The sequence below is a fragment of the Gamsiella multidivaricata genome, assembly GCF_025024155.1.
Source record: "Gamsiella multidivaricata strain RSA 2152 chromosome Unknown BC939scaffold_15, whole genome shotgun sequence".
NCBI lineage: Eukaryota > Fungi > Mortierellomycota > Mortierellomycetes > Mortierellales > Mortierellaceae > Gamsiella > Gamsiella multidivaricata.
In genome coordinates, this window is record NW_026251723.1 from 1,504 (window position 1) to 18,341 (window position 16,838).

Here is a 16,838-nt window from a genome sequence, read left to right on the forward strand (position 1 = left end):
TCAGAGGATGGACATCATGCCAGCAGTACGTGCATGGACGTCTATTTCGCGTGTACATGTTCACTGTGCTTCTACTACGACTATATGACTATATGACTATATGACTATAGAGCAACTCATTATCTGTCCTATGCCTCAACTTGCCTATATATTCATCACTATCGTTCCCAGGAGGCCATAAAGTGTTCTCTCTTACGAGTCTCTCTTCGTCACGAGAGAACAAAGACGATTAAAGAATAACACGGAGAGAACCTTTGCCCTTCTGCACCGCCCCAGAAAGAAAGAATGAAAGGGTAATCAGCATGCACCATGCGGACGAAGAGATAGAGGACCAAAAGACATCGTTTTTGGCCTTTTCCTTTGCTTTCTCATACCGTCCTGACACCCATTCATAATCTAGATGCATCTTATTCTGTCAAACCTATGGAGCACATGTACATAATCGATTCTTTACCCTTGATTCTCTGGATATCAGATCGGAGCTCGGCACAACACCGTCTATACATCTCGCTCGGCGATCATTTGTACCATCTATCGCCAAGGACTCTCACAAAAATATATAATAAAATAAAAGACACGTACAGCAACGCAGGAAGGTTGAAAAGCCCTTCTATCCATTGACCTACTCTCTTTGGCAACATTCTACTCCTTTGCGCTTATTTTCGCCCTACATTGCAGCAGCCTGGGGGGATATGAATACTCCTCTGAACATTGATACGCTCTATCGAGTGCCTCTGTTCATGAACGGGCCGTGGGTAGGTCAACTACTATGGATTATTAAACGCGTTATACAAGGAATACCCTAGCCCATTCCTCTACAACAAGTTCTTTGCACCAGTGCAAATAGGCACACCACCTCAAGCATTCAACCTCATGCTTGGCACTGGATCCAGTCTTTCATGGATCCAAACGACTCAGTGTCTGGAGAACCGCGCCAACTTCACGATGGCCGTCAACAGCATCTCTCTATGCAATAGGTCGCCAAAATTCGACCCATCGTTATCCACGACACTGGTTTATCGACCTGAGACTATCACGGCCAAATACACTGAGGACATCATAAACACGCAGCTTGTCTCCGATCGAGTCGTCTTGGGCATACCCACTAGTCGCGTGGAGGATGAGGGTTCATCTTCAGGAGAAACAGAAACCTTTGGATTGACGGCTGATGTTTCCGGGGACGCGTTCCTGCTGAGAAAAGAGTTTTTCGTACCAGGATTCCTTGGCGCCAATCAACGACAATTTGGATCCGAAAGCGGCAAGTCAGAGTGTAGCTTCAGCAATAGGCGATCTTATGCTTGACGCCTAACAATAACATGCGCTTTTCTTTATTTCCACAGATTGTGCCACCCATATCTTTGCAGACACCGTCCGCGCCCTATCCACACCTGTCTTCTCGCTCGCCTTCACAGCCACCTGGGGTACTCTGACCCTCGGTGGACTTGATCCATCCTTCTACTCTCAGCCCCTTTCATGGATGAAGACTTTGCCCGACGAGCCGGGATGGGTCACCCAGCTCTCGCCCCAAATCAGTTTGATTCCAGGCGATGCGTCATTTTCTGTCACAGGCTCGAGCAACTCGAGGAACAACAGCGATGCTAGAGGAAGAGCGGATGATGAATACGTCCAGACAGGCCTCGATCGTGTATGGTTTGACAGCGGCACAACTAACATTTGGGGTGACGAGCGCGCGATCCGACCTTTAAACATCTGGATCGGCGCAGATCCCATCACTGGCCAGGTTAATTGTACAACGGTGTCTTCGCTCGGCAAGATTGTCTTCTTAATTGGTGGTGAGACTGGATCAGGATCGGAAACACAAAAGCCAGGCCCGCGCTCAGGGCAGGTCCGATTAGAGCTGAGCCCGTCCGAGTATATCATCGGTAAGTCAGCTCGCGCAAGTGTTTTTCAGCGTTGATGACATCGCCGTCGAGGGGTTTAAAGAAGAGCCATTGGACACTTGGATTGCATCTGCTCCGTGGGTTCTATACGGTCTATCACTATGGGTATAGTCTTATTGGAATCGGTAAACAATCAATCGCTTTATAATGCTGGCGTATTGTCAGGGCACACATTGTTAGTTACTGATATAATACTGTATACCTCTCTCCAGTCCCATATAACATCACAGAAGCTAACCCTACTGGCGCGGTCGTGTTACCTGGCATCCAATCCAGTCTCGAAAGCAGCGTTCAGGAGTCTCTAGGCAAACTGCTACCATCAGGACCGCTACTCAGCGTGCAGCGCTCTACAAGAACATTTTTGAGGTCCCAGTTCCTGGGTCTTTTGAACGCGATTATTCTTTTTGAATGTTTTTCAATTGCATCAAGAAGACTGTTATTAGTACTGCCTCTGAATCCGAGAGGACAAATGTTCCTGTACAATATCATAGCAAACAGATAAAATAATAATAGTAATAAAAAATAGCGACTCCCAGACCCATTCAGCTAGGTTATCGTGCTTCGATTCTCATATGTCTGTAGGTCGTGTTTCCAGCATATTCTGTGTGAGCATGTAGGGGCAAAACTCAATTGACGTTAAACGTTTAGGTAATCATAAAAAAGCAACTCTCACTTCAGATTCAAGGGAGCATCGAAGGGTAGTGTGCAGTAAAACGTACTCTAATATTGGTTTTCATTATGGGGTATCAGAACAGAGACCTATCCAGGCAGCGAAATCAAACTTGTTTGATAGAAATAAAGCGACCTTGAAGCTATAGTCGACGAAGTTGTGTATTGTATGGAATGTAAAGCACTATACTCTGCACTTGGCAGTAATACCCGACTTGCGTCTTGACCTCCGATCCGCGATCTGATCTGCTGCTACCTCCTTTGAACTTCACGCTAAAGGTAGCGCGAGTAAATGAAAACTTCGGCCCTAAGACAGCACAGCCCCCGTCGTACAGACCACCCCGAGCGTCCTTGGAAAAAAGGGCTCTGGCCAAAATGAGCGCTGTTACCGGTACCAATGCCATTTCAGTTTCTTTTCAAAGGTTCTCTTTAATCTTATCAAAAAACTTGATGACGATAAATATATGCGAATTCGCCATCCATCCGATCCTCATTCGTCTGAAGTTGGGCCGAATTTGCAGCCCGAACAAACCCCATGAATGACGAGCTCGCCACGCGGGTATCCCCATATTTCCACCAGCTGCATTATGCTGTGGAGGTATACTTCCGCTGCTGAACTCGAAGATGGTACTGTGGTAATTGTGATACAGATGGGTCTTTGTGTCCATGGGCAAGGTATCTGTCAGAGGCCGATGTTCCGGTATGTGCGATTAAATGATGACTCTGCAGATATAAATGCATGCCACACAATTATACGCGGATAGCCTTGATCCGGATGTTCTTCAACTTCACCATGTCTGCCCCAATGTAGTTGAATACCGTATGCATGAATCGATCATGAATGCTGTATGTGAAAATGCCATGGCATAAGGGGCCCACATTCATACCATTGACGCGCGTGGATACGGAGACCAGTAGCACAGAGTACCTGACCGACGCTAGCCATTTCCAACAGCCATGCACGCGTTGACAGTGTAACGATGTCTCAATATCTGAGGCGCCCTAGAGCATACCCCATATTGTTCAGCGTGCACCTTCCCGCCGCTTGTATAACTGCCATCACAAAGCGCCATTAAACCATTGAAAGAATGTATCGCCATCCTAAAGTATTCTATTACAGTTTATTCCCTAATACAACATTATTATACAGCTCTACATGGAAAGTTATGGCATAGAAAAATGTACAGGAGGAGGCTGAAGATGCAGACTCTCGCTCGCCTGATCCGTTGCACGCAGGTTATCGAGCAGATTGAAGTTTGCGTCCTGGACCTGTCTTAACACATGGGCCAACTTGATTACGTTCTAGAAACATGGACAGACACAGGTCGATCGATCATTAGTACTTAGCAATTACTTTCGATGGAAGACAGTGGCGCTCGACTTTCAGTGCTACCGCTGGCTGAATGGTAATAGAGTGCCGCTGCATACCTGACGTGTGTTCTTCATGGTCCCTTCGAGCACCGAAAAGTGTCTGGCGGTCTCCGACAGGGTCTATACCATCCATGAGATGGGAAAATCATTCCCGCTTTGTCCAAGTGAGTGATACTGCGTCAGAGATAGTTTGATGAATCACCTTTATTTGACTTTCAGCCCTACCTCTGTAAGCTCCCCATCGATATTTGCGGCCTAGAAGAAAAGCCGTGGAATATACAGTTGTGGAGTAGGAAGGTATTAGCAAGCAATCCGAAATGTCGGAGAGGGAGCGAGAATAATAGCGGAGAACACAGACGCCGGCGATGGTCGGGTGTACGATGGAGTTGCACAAAGGGATAGGTGAAAAGATAAGAATGGAGCTGTCGACCTTTGTCGATTTACTGTTGAAAATGGCGGTGCGTGAATAAAAATAACTAACCTTGATAATGGCGATGAAATCCTGGGCGGTTCCCTGAGCCTTATCTTTAATATGGAGTTTGGAGGCCCATGACCCGTCGTCGACAAACATGATATGCAACCTCTTTTCTTGACGCCCGTTGCTGCTTTCCTTGCTCCTGCTGCAGCCTCTGACTCGTAATGATGATAGCTATAATTCCGGATGGTGATTGATGATAGCGATTCCCCGGAGGATTTGATTCGGATGGATGGAGTGGAGTTCAGGAAGCATACAAATCGAGTCATCTTTCTCCTTATCAGGTGCATCCCCAAGAACCTTTAGCCAATCGAATTTCTTCCCCTTTCTATTAAAATACGGACCCTGAGGTTGATCTCTTTTCCTCATTCCACAAACAACTTTTCAGGCGATGGCAGAGATCTCCAGCACCGTACCCAAGTACACTATCCGCCCTGCAACGGAGGCGGATTCCCTCGGAATCAATGCCATTGTCAACTATGAGATTGGGGTCTCTGTCAACAACTTCAACTACGGTCCACGCTCAGAGGAGGATGGTCTGGCATGGTTCAGGAGCACGATCGCAGGCGGATATCCCATCCTGGTTGCCACAACTCTTGTCGATAACAAGGATGTTGTTGCTGGATATTCATCGTTGGGCAGCTTCAGACAGAAGGACGGATATCGATTGTAAGGAGCTGAACTGCTAGCCCATTTTCAATTATGGCCCTTGAACAAAAAGGACATTTGGGATTAACGAGTGTCTCAACTGTCTGTTACTTATAGCACTGCTGAGTATTCTTTGTATATCCACCACGAGCATCGCAAGCGTGGTTTGGGAAGGTCTTTGCTCAAGGATCTGTTGGTAGAGGCAAATGAGCGCAAGTTTCATGCTATTATTGGTAAGTGGGCAATAACTTCTCTTGCATGGATCGATCTGTATTCAGGGATATCAGACTGTTGCTAACGTTCTTCGTACATATCCCAAATACACGTCTCTCTTCTACAGGAAGCATCAGTGAAGGCAACGAGGCAAGCCTTCGCCTGGCTGCTGAATTCGGATTCAGAGTGGTCGGTACCATGAGGGAGAACGGATACAAATTTGATCGCTGGATCGACAATACCTTCGTGGAGCTGCTCTTGTAAGTGCAGCCCTTTTCTGAATACCACCACAGCATGTGGGGCCGCAACATTATCTTGTCAGCATAATTAGATCCATCAAACTGCTCTTTGGAACGCATAGAATAAAGAAAACTGAATGGAGATTGTTGTGTATTGAAAATTAAAAGGCTGCCCTGTACAGATGTGATATTCCTGCCTCAGTCATCTAATGAGGTCCATGCCACAGCCTTCTGATGCTCGTGTTCATTCCCAACTGCTGTTAATGCTGCTGCTGCGGGAATGGCTATCTCGAGAAAGGACCACATGGTCCCTTATGCCGCGCTGTGGTGAACGTATTGTGGGATGGGTGCCCCATTTCTATATGGTCCCTCGTAGAGGCCATTCTCGGGCAAGGTGGGTGGGTGTCCATCCGGCCCCATTTCATGGACTTGGTACCCAAACGAAGACGAGACAGATGAGGCGGTTGTTGAAGAAGGAGTTGGCTCCGCGCCCATGCCAGCTTCACTCAATGGATGGGCGGATGGGTGCGCGAATGAGTTTAGGTGAGGAAAGTAGCCGTCGTGGTTCTCCTGCTTAATGAAAGTGTGGTCTGAAAGCGCACCAGAGGCAATGTCATGGCCGCCAGGGACAGGATGGTTGCCGCGCTGGTACGCGAGGTTCGTGTATCCACCCGAGAGTCCTTGCTGCAATGCGGAAGTTGGTGGATGACCTGATGGTGAACCATTGTAGGCCTGATAGTAACCTTGCGTTGGATTCTCGTTCTCATGTGAATTCTCGAGCGGTGGCTCCAGTTGGCTGTCAAACGGGTGTCTGGGACTGAGTCCTGTGGATCCCATCATCAGTCGAGGAGTGATGGAACCGAAGCTGTTCTGCCGCTGCGGAAAGTACGATTGATGTGGATGCTCCTGAGGTGAATGCTGACCAGGGTACTGTTGAAACGAAGGATAGGCTGTTGTGGGCGATGAGAATGCAGAGCCGTCGTACGTAGAGGCAGGCGATGACATGGAAGAGCCATCCGTCCAGGTATGCTGGTTAGGATAATGGTAGAATGACTGTGACTGTCCCGTGGTAGGGCTGTACTCGCTCGCGGTGCCTGGCGACATGGGTGAGAGTGGTCCACCGTCCACACCAAGACCCAGGGAACTCACGTCGACACTCATACCGGCGCCTGCGCTGATGCTATGGCTTCGACTATGAGGCCCCGGGTAATGGGCGTGGTACGGGTGGGTGCTGTGCTGGCTGATGGTTGAAAGGCGTCTTTCACCTACGGAACCAGGACCCGGCGTGATGATGTCTCTTTCAGGAGTATCGATGTAATGACCTGGGCTTCTTCCTCTTACGACCAACGAGTCCGATTGTGATGAGGCCACCATAAAGACCTGACCATCCTCCGTGTGCGCGTACAGGTCCACCATTAGGATGTAGAACTGCTGAGCTGCACGTCTCTTCCCATTGTTGGCAGTTGCTGTCTTGAATTGAACACGTTCAAAAGTGACGACGTTCTGGTTTGTACTTGCTCCAGCAAGGGTCAGAGTTCCCCCTCCCCGAATCGGACGAAGACCAGGGACGATTTGAGGACCCTTGTCACGCTTGGGCGTGTGCTGGATGAGATCGATTTTTTTGTCGGTGCTAGCGATCTTGGAAGTGATGGTAATGGAGAACCCTGTCACCACAGCTAATCGAGAAGTTCCAGTGCCGGCGCTGTTGTTGTCGTTTAGCCGGAGGTTGTCCAAAGATCCGATCATAGCACCAGGGTCACGTTGAGAGTTGAAGTCATCCTGCAAATGGGGGTCGTCGGTAGGGCCAGGCATGGGATCTTTCAGCTCGACGAGGCATGGTACTTCAGATTCCTGCGAGTAGTCAAAGCCTAGAATGCTGTAGGCAGTGCTGACTTGGAAGTAATTTCGACGATAGCAGGTCCAGATCTTGTTTGCTGTGAAGAAACCGCGATCGATCCTTGCCATCACGCGCAGCTTGAACCTGTAAACATTCAGGGCAGATATGGGTATCGGTGAGTTGGGCGGTGACAAAAAACGTATTCACCTTGGCATAGAGTATGGTCAGGACAGTTAGCACGGTGGACGACGAATGAGAAGTGAGCTGGGTATCAACGTACGATTGAGTTTGGCTCATGTTGTAGATGTTGTAGAATTGCTTTGTGTTGGAAAAGAAAGGGCCGTCTTCGACCATGGCCAAGGAACCAGCTCGGCGTGCTCGTACGACGGTGTTAGGAAGAGTGGAGCCAGCAATTGAATTGCGGTGGTGGATGATAGGACCATCTGTGTTAGAGCTAGTATTAGTAGATAGGGCACTGAAGGTTAGAACCGCGGAAGTAATCTTGTGGACCGTATCTATATCGTATTAGCGTGAATAGCTCAACGCCGTAATAAATATGGACGTACGCGTACGAGTGAAAGGCCGATGAGGGGTCGCTATCGGCTCTGCTCACACCTTGCGGGAAGGATGGCAGACTGTAGCGATGGCCATTTGCATCCTGATCGGGTCTGCGGGGATAGAAAGAGCGATAGAGAGAGAGGGAGAGAGAGAGAGAGAGAGAGAGAGAGAGAGAGAGAGAGAGAGATTGAAGCAGATGGCTCGGTCAGGTACAAAAGAGCTGCAAAGGTAGTGAACGTGCACATATTCAAAAGAGGTAGATAGAGAAAGAGAGCGATGGTCATCCTCATCTCGTTGCTGAGGTGGCCCTCGAGTGCACCATACCTGGCAAACTGCTGTGCATAGGCCTGCTCAGTGGACTGGTATCCAGCATCGTACCGGGCCTGGTGGTAGGGGGGACGGTCCGTCCTGGTGGCAGGAAGTCAGCGGGAGAGAGGAGATACGTTAGTTGTCTTCCAGTGAGATTGGTGGCAAAAGTAACAGGGAAACCCGTGATCTGACTTAAGAGACTCTTCTCACGGACACTCGATTGGGATTGGACTGGATTGGAGGATGGATATGATGATCTCTTCCACGCCGATAAACCGGTCAGCCAATGAGAATTCGGGGCTAACACCCAACAGCGCGCACAAACACATACATCCTCACACACACACACACACTGACAACAACACAGATATGAATAGCAGATTTATAAGAACATTGTTCATAAATGCATCACGAGCAGAATGCTTAATGCAGCACCGAACGCCCATTAAAATACGAAAAAAAGAGCACCACTCAATGCCAAGCACGCGCAATTGCACGCAGGACTAACCCCATGAATAGCAACTAACGCCGAAATACAACTGCGACGATATCTTTTTTAAAAACATCCTTTAAAAGCAACAAAAAGTTGTACTGTACTTACACCGGAGAGAGGATAGCCAAGCCAGAGAAGGCTACCTCGGGTCTAACAGCCTGTTCCGCCAGGGTTTGGCCAGGCTGCAACGGGTGCGAGGTGTGAATAGGATGCACAGGGCCCATCAGAGGATGCGATAGTTGACCTTGAGGATGACTTGAATGAAAAGGACTTGACAGCGGGTGTGGATGCTGTGTCTCGTGGAGCGTGTCGGTGTTAGTGTGAGAACCTGGAACAAGGGATGGTCCTAAGGCGAGGGCAGCACGTGTAATTTGTGCTGGTGTTGAGGCTTCTACTGGCGAAGACGACGAGGAGGAGGAGGGAGAGGTCGACGCCAATGTCATTCGCGGATGGAGAGTGGGTGTGAGATATGCAACAGTGAACGGGGGCAGATGAATGAATGTCTATACAATGAGCTGCGCTGGTTCACTTTTGTTTGAGACGAAAAAGTGGGATGAAAGGGGTATGGAAGATGAAAGAAAGAAAGAAAGAAAGAAAGAGAGAGAGAGCTCCGGGTATAAATGAGATGGGTTAACGCGTGCTGAGGAGCAGGAGGAGATAAGATCCCTAGAAGCGTTCTCGGGCCCAAGGTCAATGATGCGTGATAATGAAAATCAAGATAAAAAAAATCGCACAGCAAAATAAAAATAAAACGAGACGCTGCTCATCGAAAGCCGGGTGATGATGGAGGAGCAAGGTAGTGGGCAGCAGCAACAGAGACGGCAGCAGTGGAAATGGCGGGGGTAGCAGTAGTAGTAGTACACAGGTGGAGACGCATTAAACAGAAAAAAATACGAGAAAGCAGAAAGGAATGAGGATGAAGGAATGAAGAGAGGAATGGAATGGTGGCGTTGGCGTTGGCTGTTCTTGTTCTTGTTCCTGAAACTCGGCTTGTGGGGGCGGGGAGGAAGGGAAGGAATGACCAGGAGTGAAACAAGACAGGACAAAGCGGCAATTGGCCAGTGTGGGGGAGGGAGAGAGCGGAAAGGAGCGGGGAGGGCGAGAGGAGGAGAGAGAGGAAGGAGAGAGAGAGGGAGTGAGAAAAGAGAGAAGGAGAAGGAGGAGAAGAAGGAAAGAGGGGCCGGGGGGAGCGAGAGAAGAGAAAGACACCTGTTCTTTCTTTCTTTCATCGTTGTTCTTGTTGTTGTTGTTGTTGTTGCTCGCCTTCCGCTATACCCTTCTTAGTCCTCTTCCCCATGTTGTCTTTAATGCTCCCTCCCCACTACTTCACAATTCAGCAGCCTGCATGTGCATGTGGCTGCATCCCGCAGCGCCAGTAGTCTACTACTAGCCCGCCCAACGCCTGGCTGTTTTTTTTTTAGCTGCAGCTGCACCCCAGAACGTATGCTATGGCAACTTTTGATTGCTCCGCCAGACAGTCCGCCAGCCTATCGACGGGCTACGAATGAGAGAAATGGGCGGAGGTGTCGGTCGGACCAGGATGGGTTCAACCGTTCAGAGTGTAAATACACTTTGCGAAAACTATTAGAGTTCTCTGATGCTCTCAATCAATCGAGCTCTCGTTTCGTTCTCACCATAACCTGTTTCTGTTGTTGCTCACCCATCAGCATCATCATCAAAATCAATTGCCTTGTTCTTCCCTGCGGTGGCCCCCTCGCTCCTCGGGTTCGAGTAGCAAGAAAAGCGTGTGTGTATATATATATATATATGTATGGCTAATGCCGCAATTGTTAGCGATGCGTCCACCTCGCCTCACAGCTCACCTAACAGCCCCATCAAAGAGATAGGACGAGAGAGGAGAAGATCTTATCATCTCGATCGACGCCATCTTAAAACATATAAACTATAACGCGCAATAATATACTGCACATATCTGGTACCGAGATGTTGGCTGATGTTCCCACAGATGTGGTTGTGATAATGATCATACAGGGATCTTCCTGCGAGCTTTTGCTGTTTCAACCTTTTTTGCAGATAGTCATTCCTCCGGATTCATATTACTGGCAGCGACAAGGGCTTCCTGCACCTTTAATTAATCTGCTAACAGCAATCATATGGACACAAACGAAACACAGAGATGTCTGTTCTGCAAGTAGACACTTGCAGTGGCAAACAACCCGTATTTGGCTCGCCTTTGACAAACATGGACCCCGTTACACTGTACACTGTCCTCGAGCTAGTGGTGTTTGAAGGGTCGAAACAAGGACCGTACACAATAAGGGCCATTTGATGCATCGAAAGGCAGACATGTTTGAATCGTAAAGTAGAAACGAGTGAGCATCAGGTGAAAGTCGTAGGGTATATGCGCGGTCTATCCCCTATGCGTGCGGTGTTAAGAAATCACATTTTTGTTCCTGCACAGAGAAAATAAAGACGAAAAATGTTTCTTGGGAAGTTGAGAGCCATGACTCTTAAGCAGCCAATATCAGTAGAGATCAAGAGCAATTAAAGCAAGACGAAGGATAAGGCAAGATGGGGCAGGGTAGGCCTCTCGTGCATGAAAACAATTATGCTATACAGTAGTCATTAAGACGGCGCTGGGTTCCTCGAAAGAGCTCTCTTCATTTTCGACCCTTTGGCCAGCTCACCCACCGATTGCGAGAATGAAAAGAACCTCTTGGTTCCCAGACCGTCCACCAATCATGCGCAGGTCAGGCCTTGGCCCCAGTGGCCGTTTTCGTGCATGGGGCAGGCTCACTAATTTCGATTCTTTTTCTTTCGTCCCTTCCTCCCGTCTGGGTAGGCAGGTTGGTGCGCTGTAGAGGGGTCTACAAAAGGTAAAATGCACATCGCAATCGGATGCAAGCCCATGTTTTGGTTTTATCGCAATAAACCCTATTCAAGTGTCTCAAAGTATATCCGCCAGGGCTAAAACCAGGTACCGCCCACGCGGAAATTTGGGAGGACGTTGTGAGCGGGCAAAATCTTATTTGTTCGCACTGCGACACATCGACATATTGCACAGCGTGCAAAGTGCACAGTACACGAACGTCCATAAGATCACTTTTGGTAGAAACACGGCGAACCCGCTTGATAAGCACCATTCATGTCATTCCAAACATACACATTTGCGGCTTCCATCATGTCAGTACCCACGAACCTTTCCGGGTGGAGTTGCATCAATTTGTTTTTTTCTCGACCGATAGCTAACCGAAACGTGCATTAGTAAAATAAATGCACGCAAATCAAAACAACGAGAGCCTTCGTCCGTTCGTTCGTTCTTCCGTTGGTTCGTTCGTTCGTTCTTGCGGATCCATCCAGAGCATGCAAAGAGGAGGGTATACCATCTCATAGGTCAGAGCCATAATGCAAGACGATGTTCTGCCTGACCAATAATATTTACACACAGCAGTTGGAAGCTCCTAAGAATCCTCTGCTTGGCACCGCCCTCTGAGTGCTCGGTGATCCCTGTGCACACACATACACACACGTGTTACAGATCCTGAGATTGTCAGTGCCCATCCTCCACATCTTTATATAACGAAACAGCAGGCACAAAAGTTCGATTTGTTCACTGTGGCATTTGCTGCAGCCTCATGGGCAGTCGACGCAGTACTATGGCCTATCTTGCTCTTCGAACCAGAAAGGTCCTCCGGCAGTCCGATCGCCGTCTCTCGATCATGTTTAGTCTACCTTCAATTAGAGATCTATCAGCAATTATCCATTTCGTTTTAATGGGCTTTTTGGCTCAACGTCCCTGGCTGCTCACCACAAACGGCGCAAAATGTAACTTTGTCTCTCTTTCGATTTCCTCCAGCACACCCTCATACTTTCTTTCCCTCTTGGTTTGACTTTCGTCATCCAGGACTGCAAACGTATCTTCACATGCCTCTAGCCGTTAAAATTGGACCAAGCAGACATTCTGTGTCCCTCCAGCCATGCCTCGTCAACACAGACTCGGAACCGGTCTTTGTATCCTCGGAACATTTTGAAGGCTACATCACAGTCAGGATCCGCAACCATCGCCCAGCTTCTCCCAAAGACGGCTCCCAAACCTGCTCGTACTTCGATGACCGCTCCAGGCTCTTTTCTTTGCAGTGGCAAGGTACTCGAGGGCTCTTTTCCGGTCATGGTCACATACATGATACTTCGGTTGATGCCATTTTAATCAAAAGCAATCTTCGTTCATATTTTCTTAGGCCGGTTCATGGCGACAAACTGTGTACGTCATGACAAATTGTGGAGCGCAAACGATGTTCTATTTGTTGCCGAGGTGGAGAAGGGTGTGAAACTACCAATAGGATTGCCAATCGCGGTGAGATTTGTACGCTTGATCGACCCATCTTTTATCGCAGATGCAATCAGCAAAAAGAAGCGTCCCTGGATAGGGAGCTATCTGGTGACCGCTATGAATGTATTGCGCGTTTGGATGCCAGTCGAAGAGTCCGCAGCAGCACCTGGTCTTGATAGGAATGGTGAGCAGAATGAAGGAATCTCTGGTTCAAGAAACGTGGGTTCGTGGAGATTTTTTGGACAGAGCAGATTAGAGGAGGCCGGTGTAAACCTTTTATCAAAGACAAGGGGTTGGACAGATCATGGCCAGGGCGCGAATCATGCACAACAACAAAGGCAATCGAGCACAGGAGGTGATACATGTGCGCCATTGTATGAAGGTCCAATGCCTCCAGAAGCATCTGTATCAACATCGACATCTTCGACTGTGCCAGTAGTAGCGAACCAATGGTCTTTGGGAGCACAGACGACGCAGGATGAGGGAAATGAAAAGGATTTGTCACCATATCAACGCAGAAGATTCTTCATGTCAAGTCAGCATCGTCAAGAGACGATGTTCTATCCGGATCTGATGATCGCGGGCGATTTTTTCAACAACTTTACGGACTTCGAAACGCGGAAGGCGCGCATGGTGGTGTCGATTCGGATGGACAGAATATTAGAGGACCAGCCGTTGCGATTTGTATGTAAGAGTCGATCTCGTTCACGAATTGAAGCGCAGATAGATGGCAATGTGGATGAAGATGACGACGGTGAGGACGATGTTGTTTTCTTTGTCGTCGTGTTGGAGTGGACTGCCGATGTGCCATGATATTATACCGGGTTCTTGGTTCATTTCCTCTAGAGGAAATGCGGTTACCATGCACAGCCTGAAACCCTTCAGACACCGCCACCGCCTTGCTCATACCATACTCATTGTCCCCCCTGACTAGTTTTCCAGACGTAAAATAGCAGCAAAGCCAACTAAACGATAAAAAAGAGCACACATGAGATGATGCCTGTGCATGTAACAGATACACATTGTGGGAAGAACGGATTACGCGATGCTTCTTGTCCTCCCTCAGCTCACAAAAGGGAAAGCGACCATGCACTATTTATGCGCAGATAATTTAGCGGACAGAGAAAAAACGACCAATTTTTCGTCGACATGGAGCAGACTGTCACTGAGCTTTGGGCGCTGTCTACGGCATTGACACTACTGTAGCCGTTCCATCATTGTTATCGACACATTGTGATGTTCGAATGCTTGGTTTCCCCCTTTGCTGGAGCTTGAATTTGAATGCAGGGTTGCGCAACAGAAGAACCTCTTTTTACCACCTTGGTTGCCGACGATTCCGCGCTCCTTTTTTATGCTAGTCGAACGTTCATTCCAGTCAGTTGTAGCGTTGCAGGTCTGACAATGACTTCAAATGGGTTGTGCAGGCAAGAAGAACTTAACAGCTGGACTGTACAGAACAGGATTCAAGACTCAGGTCTTCATGGTAAACATGGTAAATATGGTAAACATGGTACACAAAATGGTTTTTTTATGGTTTGAAGAGCTGAGTGCTCTCTCTCTCTGTTGTTCCGCCTCCCCCTCCCCACTACCCACTCTTCATCATCATCATCATTCCCCTCTGCTCCACCCATCCTTCCCCCTCTTCACCATCTTTGCCCCTCATCTTCCCTTCTTATACCTCTCTCCTCTCTCTCTCTCTCGCCATTTTTCCCTCCTACGTCAGCAAAGCCCTAAAACCATATCTTCCTACCTTGTCCCCTTGCACATCCTTGATCGTTGACCTGACAGAACACCCTTGCACACAATGTCGTCAAAGCAGCCCAACCAGCTTATGCGCGAGTACAAGCTCGTTGTCGTCGGTGGAGGAGGTACTACTGCTCGCTACCTTACTGTCACTGTTCTTACCCTATAACGCCTCCCCCTCCCCCAGAGGCCTTCTTCCTTTCGTTTCTTAATATGCGATCCCCCTCCCCTCCGCATCCCTTCGCCATATTTGGGCGTCTCACCTTTACTTCTTTTTCCTGCATGTAGCTTTTGCCTATCTGCCGCACCAGCTGCACTCCATTTCTTCACAATTGCCCAAATGCCCTCTTTTCGTTCGCTTTATCATAGTATTTGTCAATAGCCTGCCAATGCGCACCAGATGCAGACCGATGATTGTTGCACAAGTTGATGGACGACTGTGAATCCACCCTTTTGGGTCCCAACCAAATTCTCGTTTTTGACCAAACCGTACCAACTATATGCAACTAACATCCGACACTTTTTTTTTCCACGTCGCTTGCAAACTAGGTGTTGGAAAGTCAGCATTGACCATCCAGTTTATTCAGTCACACTTTGTGGATGAATACGATCCAACGATTGAAGGTATGTTGCGCACTTGGTAGACATGACGTCTGGAAAGATGAAATGGGATTTTTTTTTTTACTGAACGTTTTTGTTCTTATTGTTATCGTGTGTGTGTGATCTTTTAATAGATTCCTACCGCAAGCAATGCGTGATTGATGAAGAGGTGGCCCTTCTTGATGTGCTCGATACTGCTGGCCAGGAGGAGTACAGGTAAGGACAACAGGATCCTAGGGCAAGGTCGCAATTGAAAATTGAGAGTGAATGTCCATATCGATGCACAGTGTGTGCCTGAATTCTTGGAAGTGCCCTTTTTTTCCCCCTTCTCTCTCTCTGCACTGAAGACGGTCTTCAACCATGAGTGAGTGGCCGCAGCCGCTCGCACCTTGCAGCCCTCATATCGTATTTTGATATGGAGATGGGCTCTCTCTCGTATTTTATTTGCCGTATAAAAGAATCGAATGATGGAGCTGATGGGCAAAAAAAAAAAAAAAAGATATATACAAACAAGAGACGAAAGCAAGAGCGAAAAAAGACAAGAGTGCGTAGAACGAAACGCGTGTTATGGGAATAGACAGACGTTGAATAGCTTTTCTAACGACATTGAACTCGCATCTCTTCTTTTTTTCAATCGTATGCATAATTGTATGATAGTGCGATGCGTGAGCAGTACATGCGCACGGGTGAGGGCTTCTTGCTGGTGTACTCGATCACATCGCGCAATTCCTTTGAGGAGATCTCGACATTTTACCAGCAGATCCTGCGCGTCAAGGACAAGGATTTCTTCCCCATCATCCTCGTCGCTAACAAGTGTGATCTAGAGCACGAGCGTCAGGTGTCAACCCATGGTATGAACAGCAACTCTTTTTTTTCTTTTTCGGGGCATATACATGTGCTAGTTTCGGGAATTTAACCATGGCTATGTGGCACCATACGCTCGTTGTTGTTCTTTAATAGAGGGTCGTGAGTTGGCTAAGCAGTTTAACTCTCGCCTGATCGAGACGTCAGCCAAGCAAAGGATCAATGTGGACGAGTCGTTCTACAACCTTGTGCGTGAGATCCGTCGCTTCAACAAGGAGGCGCACAGCCAACCGTCGAACGGAGGCTATGGATATTCGCAGCAGGGACAGGGCTACGGCAACCAGATGGACGCCAAGGATGAGAAGGGATGCTGCTGCCTTATTATGTAGCGGCGTTTCCATGCATCCGTCGTGTTCTGTACTATCAGCATCTCAAATGGAGACAAAAAGAGAAAGAAAAAAAAGACGAGAAAGAGGAGGGGACCTTATATACACACAGTAATTCTTACTATTATCCTTATTACCAGTATTATTCTTATTATCGTTATTTATTAAAGTGGTTATCTGTTGCCGGAAATCATGAGTTGATATGGCGAGGGACGTATATTTGGATACCATAGCCTTATGAAGTCGAATGTGCAGTGCCGAACAAAGTTAGTGATGAAAACGAGTGAGAGAGATGAAGAGG

The 16,838-nt window shown here is 48.1% G+C and overlaps 6 protein-coding genes across 6 annotated transcripts; 4 read left to right on the plus strand and 2 right to left on the minus strand.

Moving 5' to 3' along the window:
• Positions 1-285: 285 nt before the first annotated feature.
• On the plus strand, positions 286-2,403 carry BC939DRAFT_474846 (aspartic peptidase domain-containing protein; the record flags this gene model as incomplete). The annotated part of the gene is made up of 5 exons (XM_051558452.1): positions 286-293; positions 593-755; positions 796-1,270; positions 1,341-1,883; positions 2,114-2,403. 5 exons carry the CDS (start codon positions 286-288, stop codon positions 2,401-2,403), a joined length of 1,479 nt encoding a protein of 492 aa, XP_051414717.1.
• Positions 2,404-3,776: 1,373 nt separating this feature from the next.
• Positions 3,777-4,693, minus strand: BC939DRAFT_67979 (uncharacterized protein). Its single transcript, XM_051561828.1, has 3 exons — positions 4,167-4,693; positions 3,999-4,061; positions 3,777-3,872 (listed from the first exon to the last, which is right to left on the minus strand). The coding sequence occupies exons 1-3, from the start codon at positions 4,510-4,512 to the stop codon at positions 3,808-3,810; spliced, it is 474 nt and encodes a 157-aa protein (XP_051414718.1). The 5' UTR covers positions 4,513-4,693; the 3' UTR covers positions 3,777-3,807.
• A 114-nt stretch (positions 4,694-4,807) lies between these two features.
• Positions 4,808-5,541, plus strand: BC939DRAFT_500785 (putative acetyltransferase; the record flags this gene model as incomplete). Its single annotated transcript, XM_051560079.1, has 3 exons — positions 4,808-5,085; positions 5,182-5,297; positions 5,405-5,541. The coding sequence occupies 3 exons, from the start codon at positions 4,808-4,810 to the stop codon at positions 5,539-5,541; spliced, it is 531 nt and encodes a 176-aa protein (XP_051414719.1).
• Positions 5,542-5,828: 287 nt separating this feature from the next.
• Positions 5,829-9,156, minus strand: BC939DRAFT_500786 (uncharacterized protein; the record flags this gene model as incomplete). The annotated part of the gene is made up of 5 exons (XM_051560080.1): positions 5,829-7,497; positions 7,634-7,807; positions 7,920-8,021; positions 8,236-8,319; positions 8,822-9,156. The coding sequence occupies 5 exons, from the start codon at positions 9,154-9,156 to the stop codon at positions 5,829-5,831; spliced, it is 2,364 nt and encodes a 787-aa protein (XP_051414720.1).
• A 3,347-nt stretch (positions 9,157-12,503) lies between these two features.
• Positions 12,504-13,988, plus strand: BC939DRAFT_490911 (uncharacterized protein). Its single transcript, XM_051559470.1, has 2 exons — positions 12,504-12,818; positions 12,913-13,988. Exons 1-2 carry the CDS (start codon positions 12,599-12,601, stop codon positions 13,815-13,817), a joined length of 1,125 nt encoding a protein of 374 aa, XP_051414721.1. The 5' UTR covers positions 12,504-12,598; the 3' UTR covers positions 13,818-13,988.
• Positions 13,989-14,560: 572 nt separating this feature from the next.
• On the plus strand, positions 14,561-16,625 carry BC939DRAFT_68086 (ras family-domain-containing protein). The gene is made up of 5 exons (XM_051561830.1): positions 14,561-14,872; positions 15,297-15,371; positions 15,482-15,563; positions 16,005-16,198; positions 16,308-16,625. Exons 1-5 carry the CDS (start codon positions 14,809-14,811, stop codon positions 16,538-16,540), a joined length of 648 nt encoding a protein of 215 aa, XP_051414722.1. The 5' UTR covers positions 14,561-14,808; the 3' UTR covers positions 16,541-16,625.
• Positions 16,626-16,838: the final 213 nt, after the last annotated feature.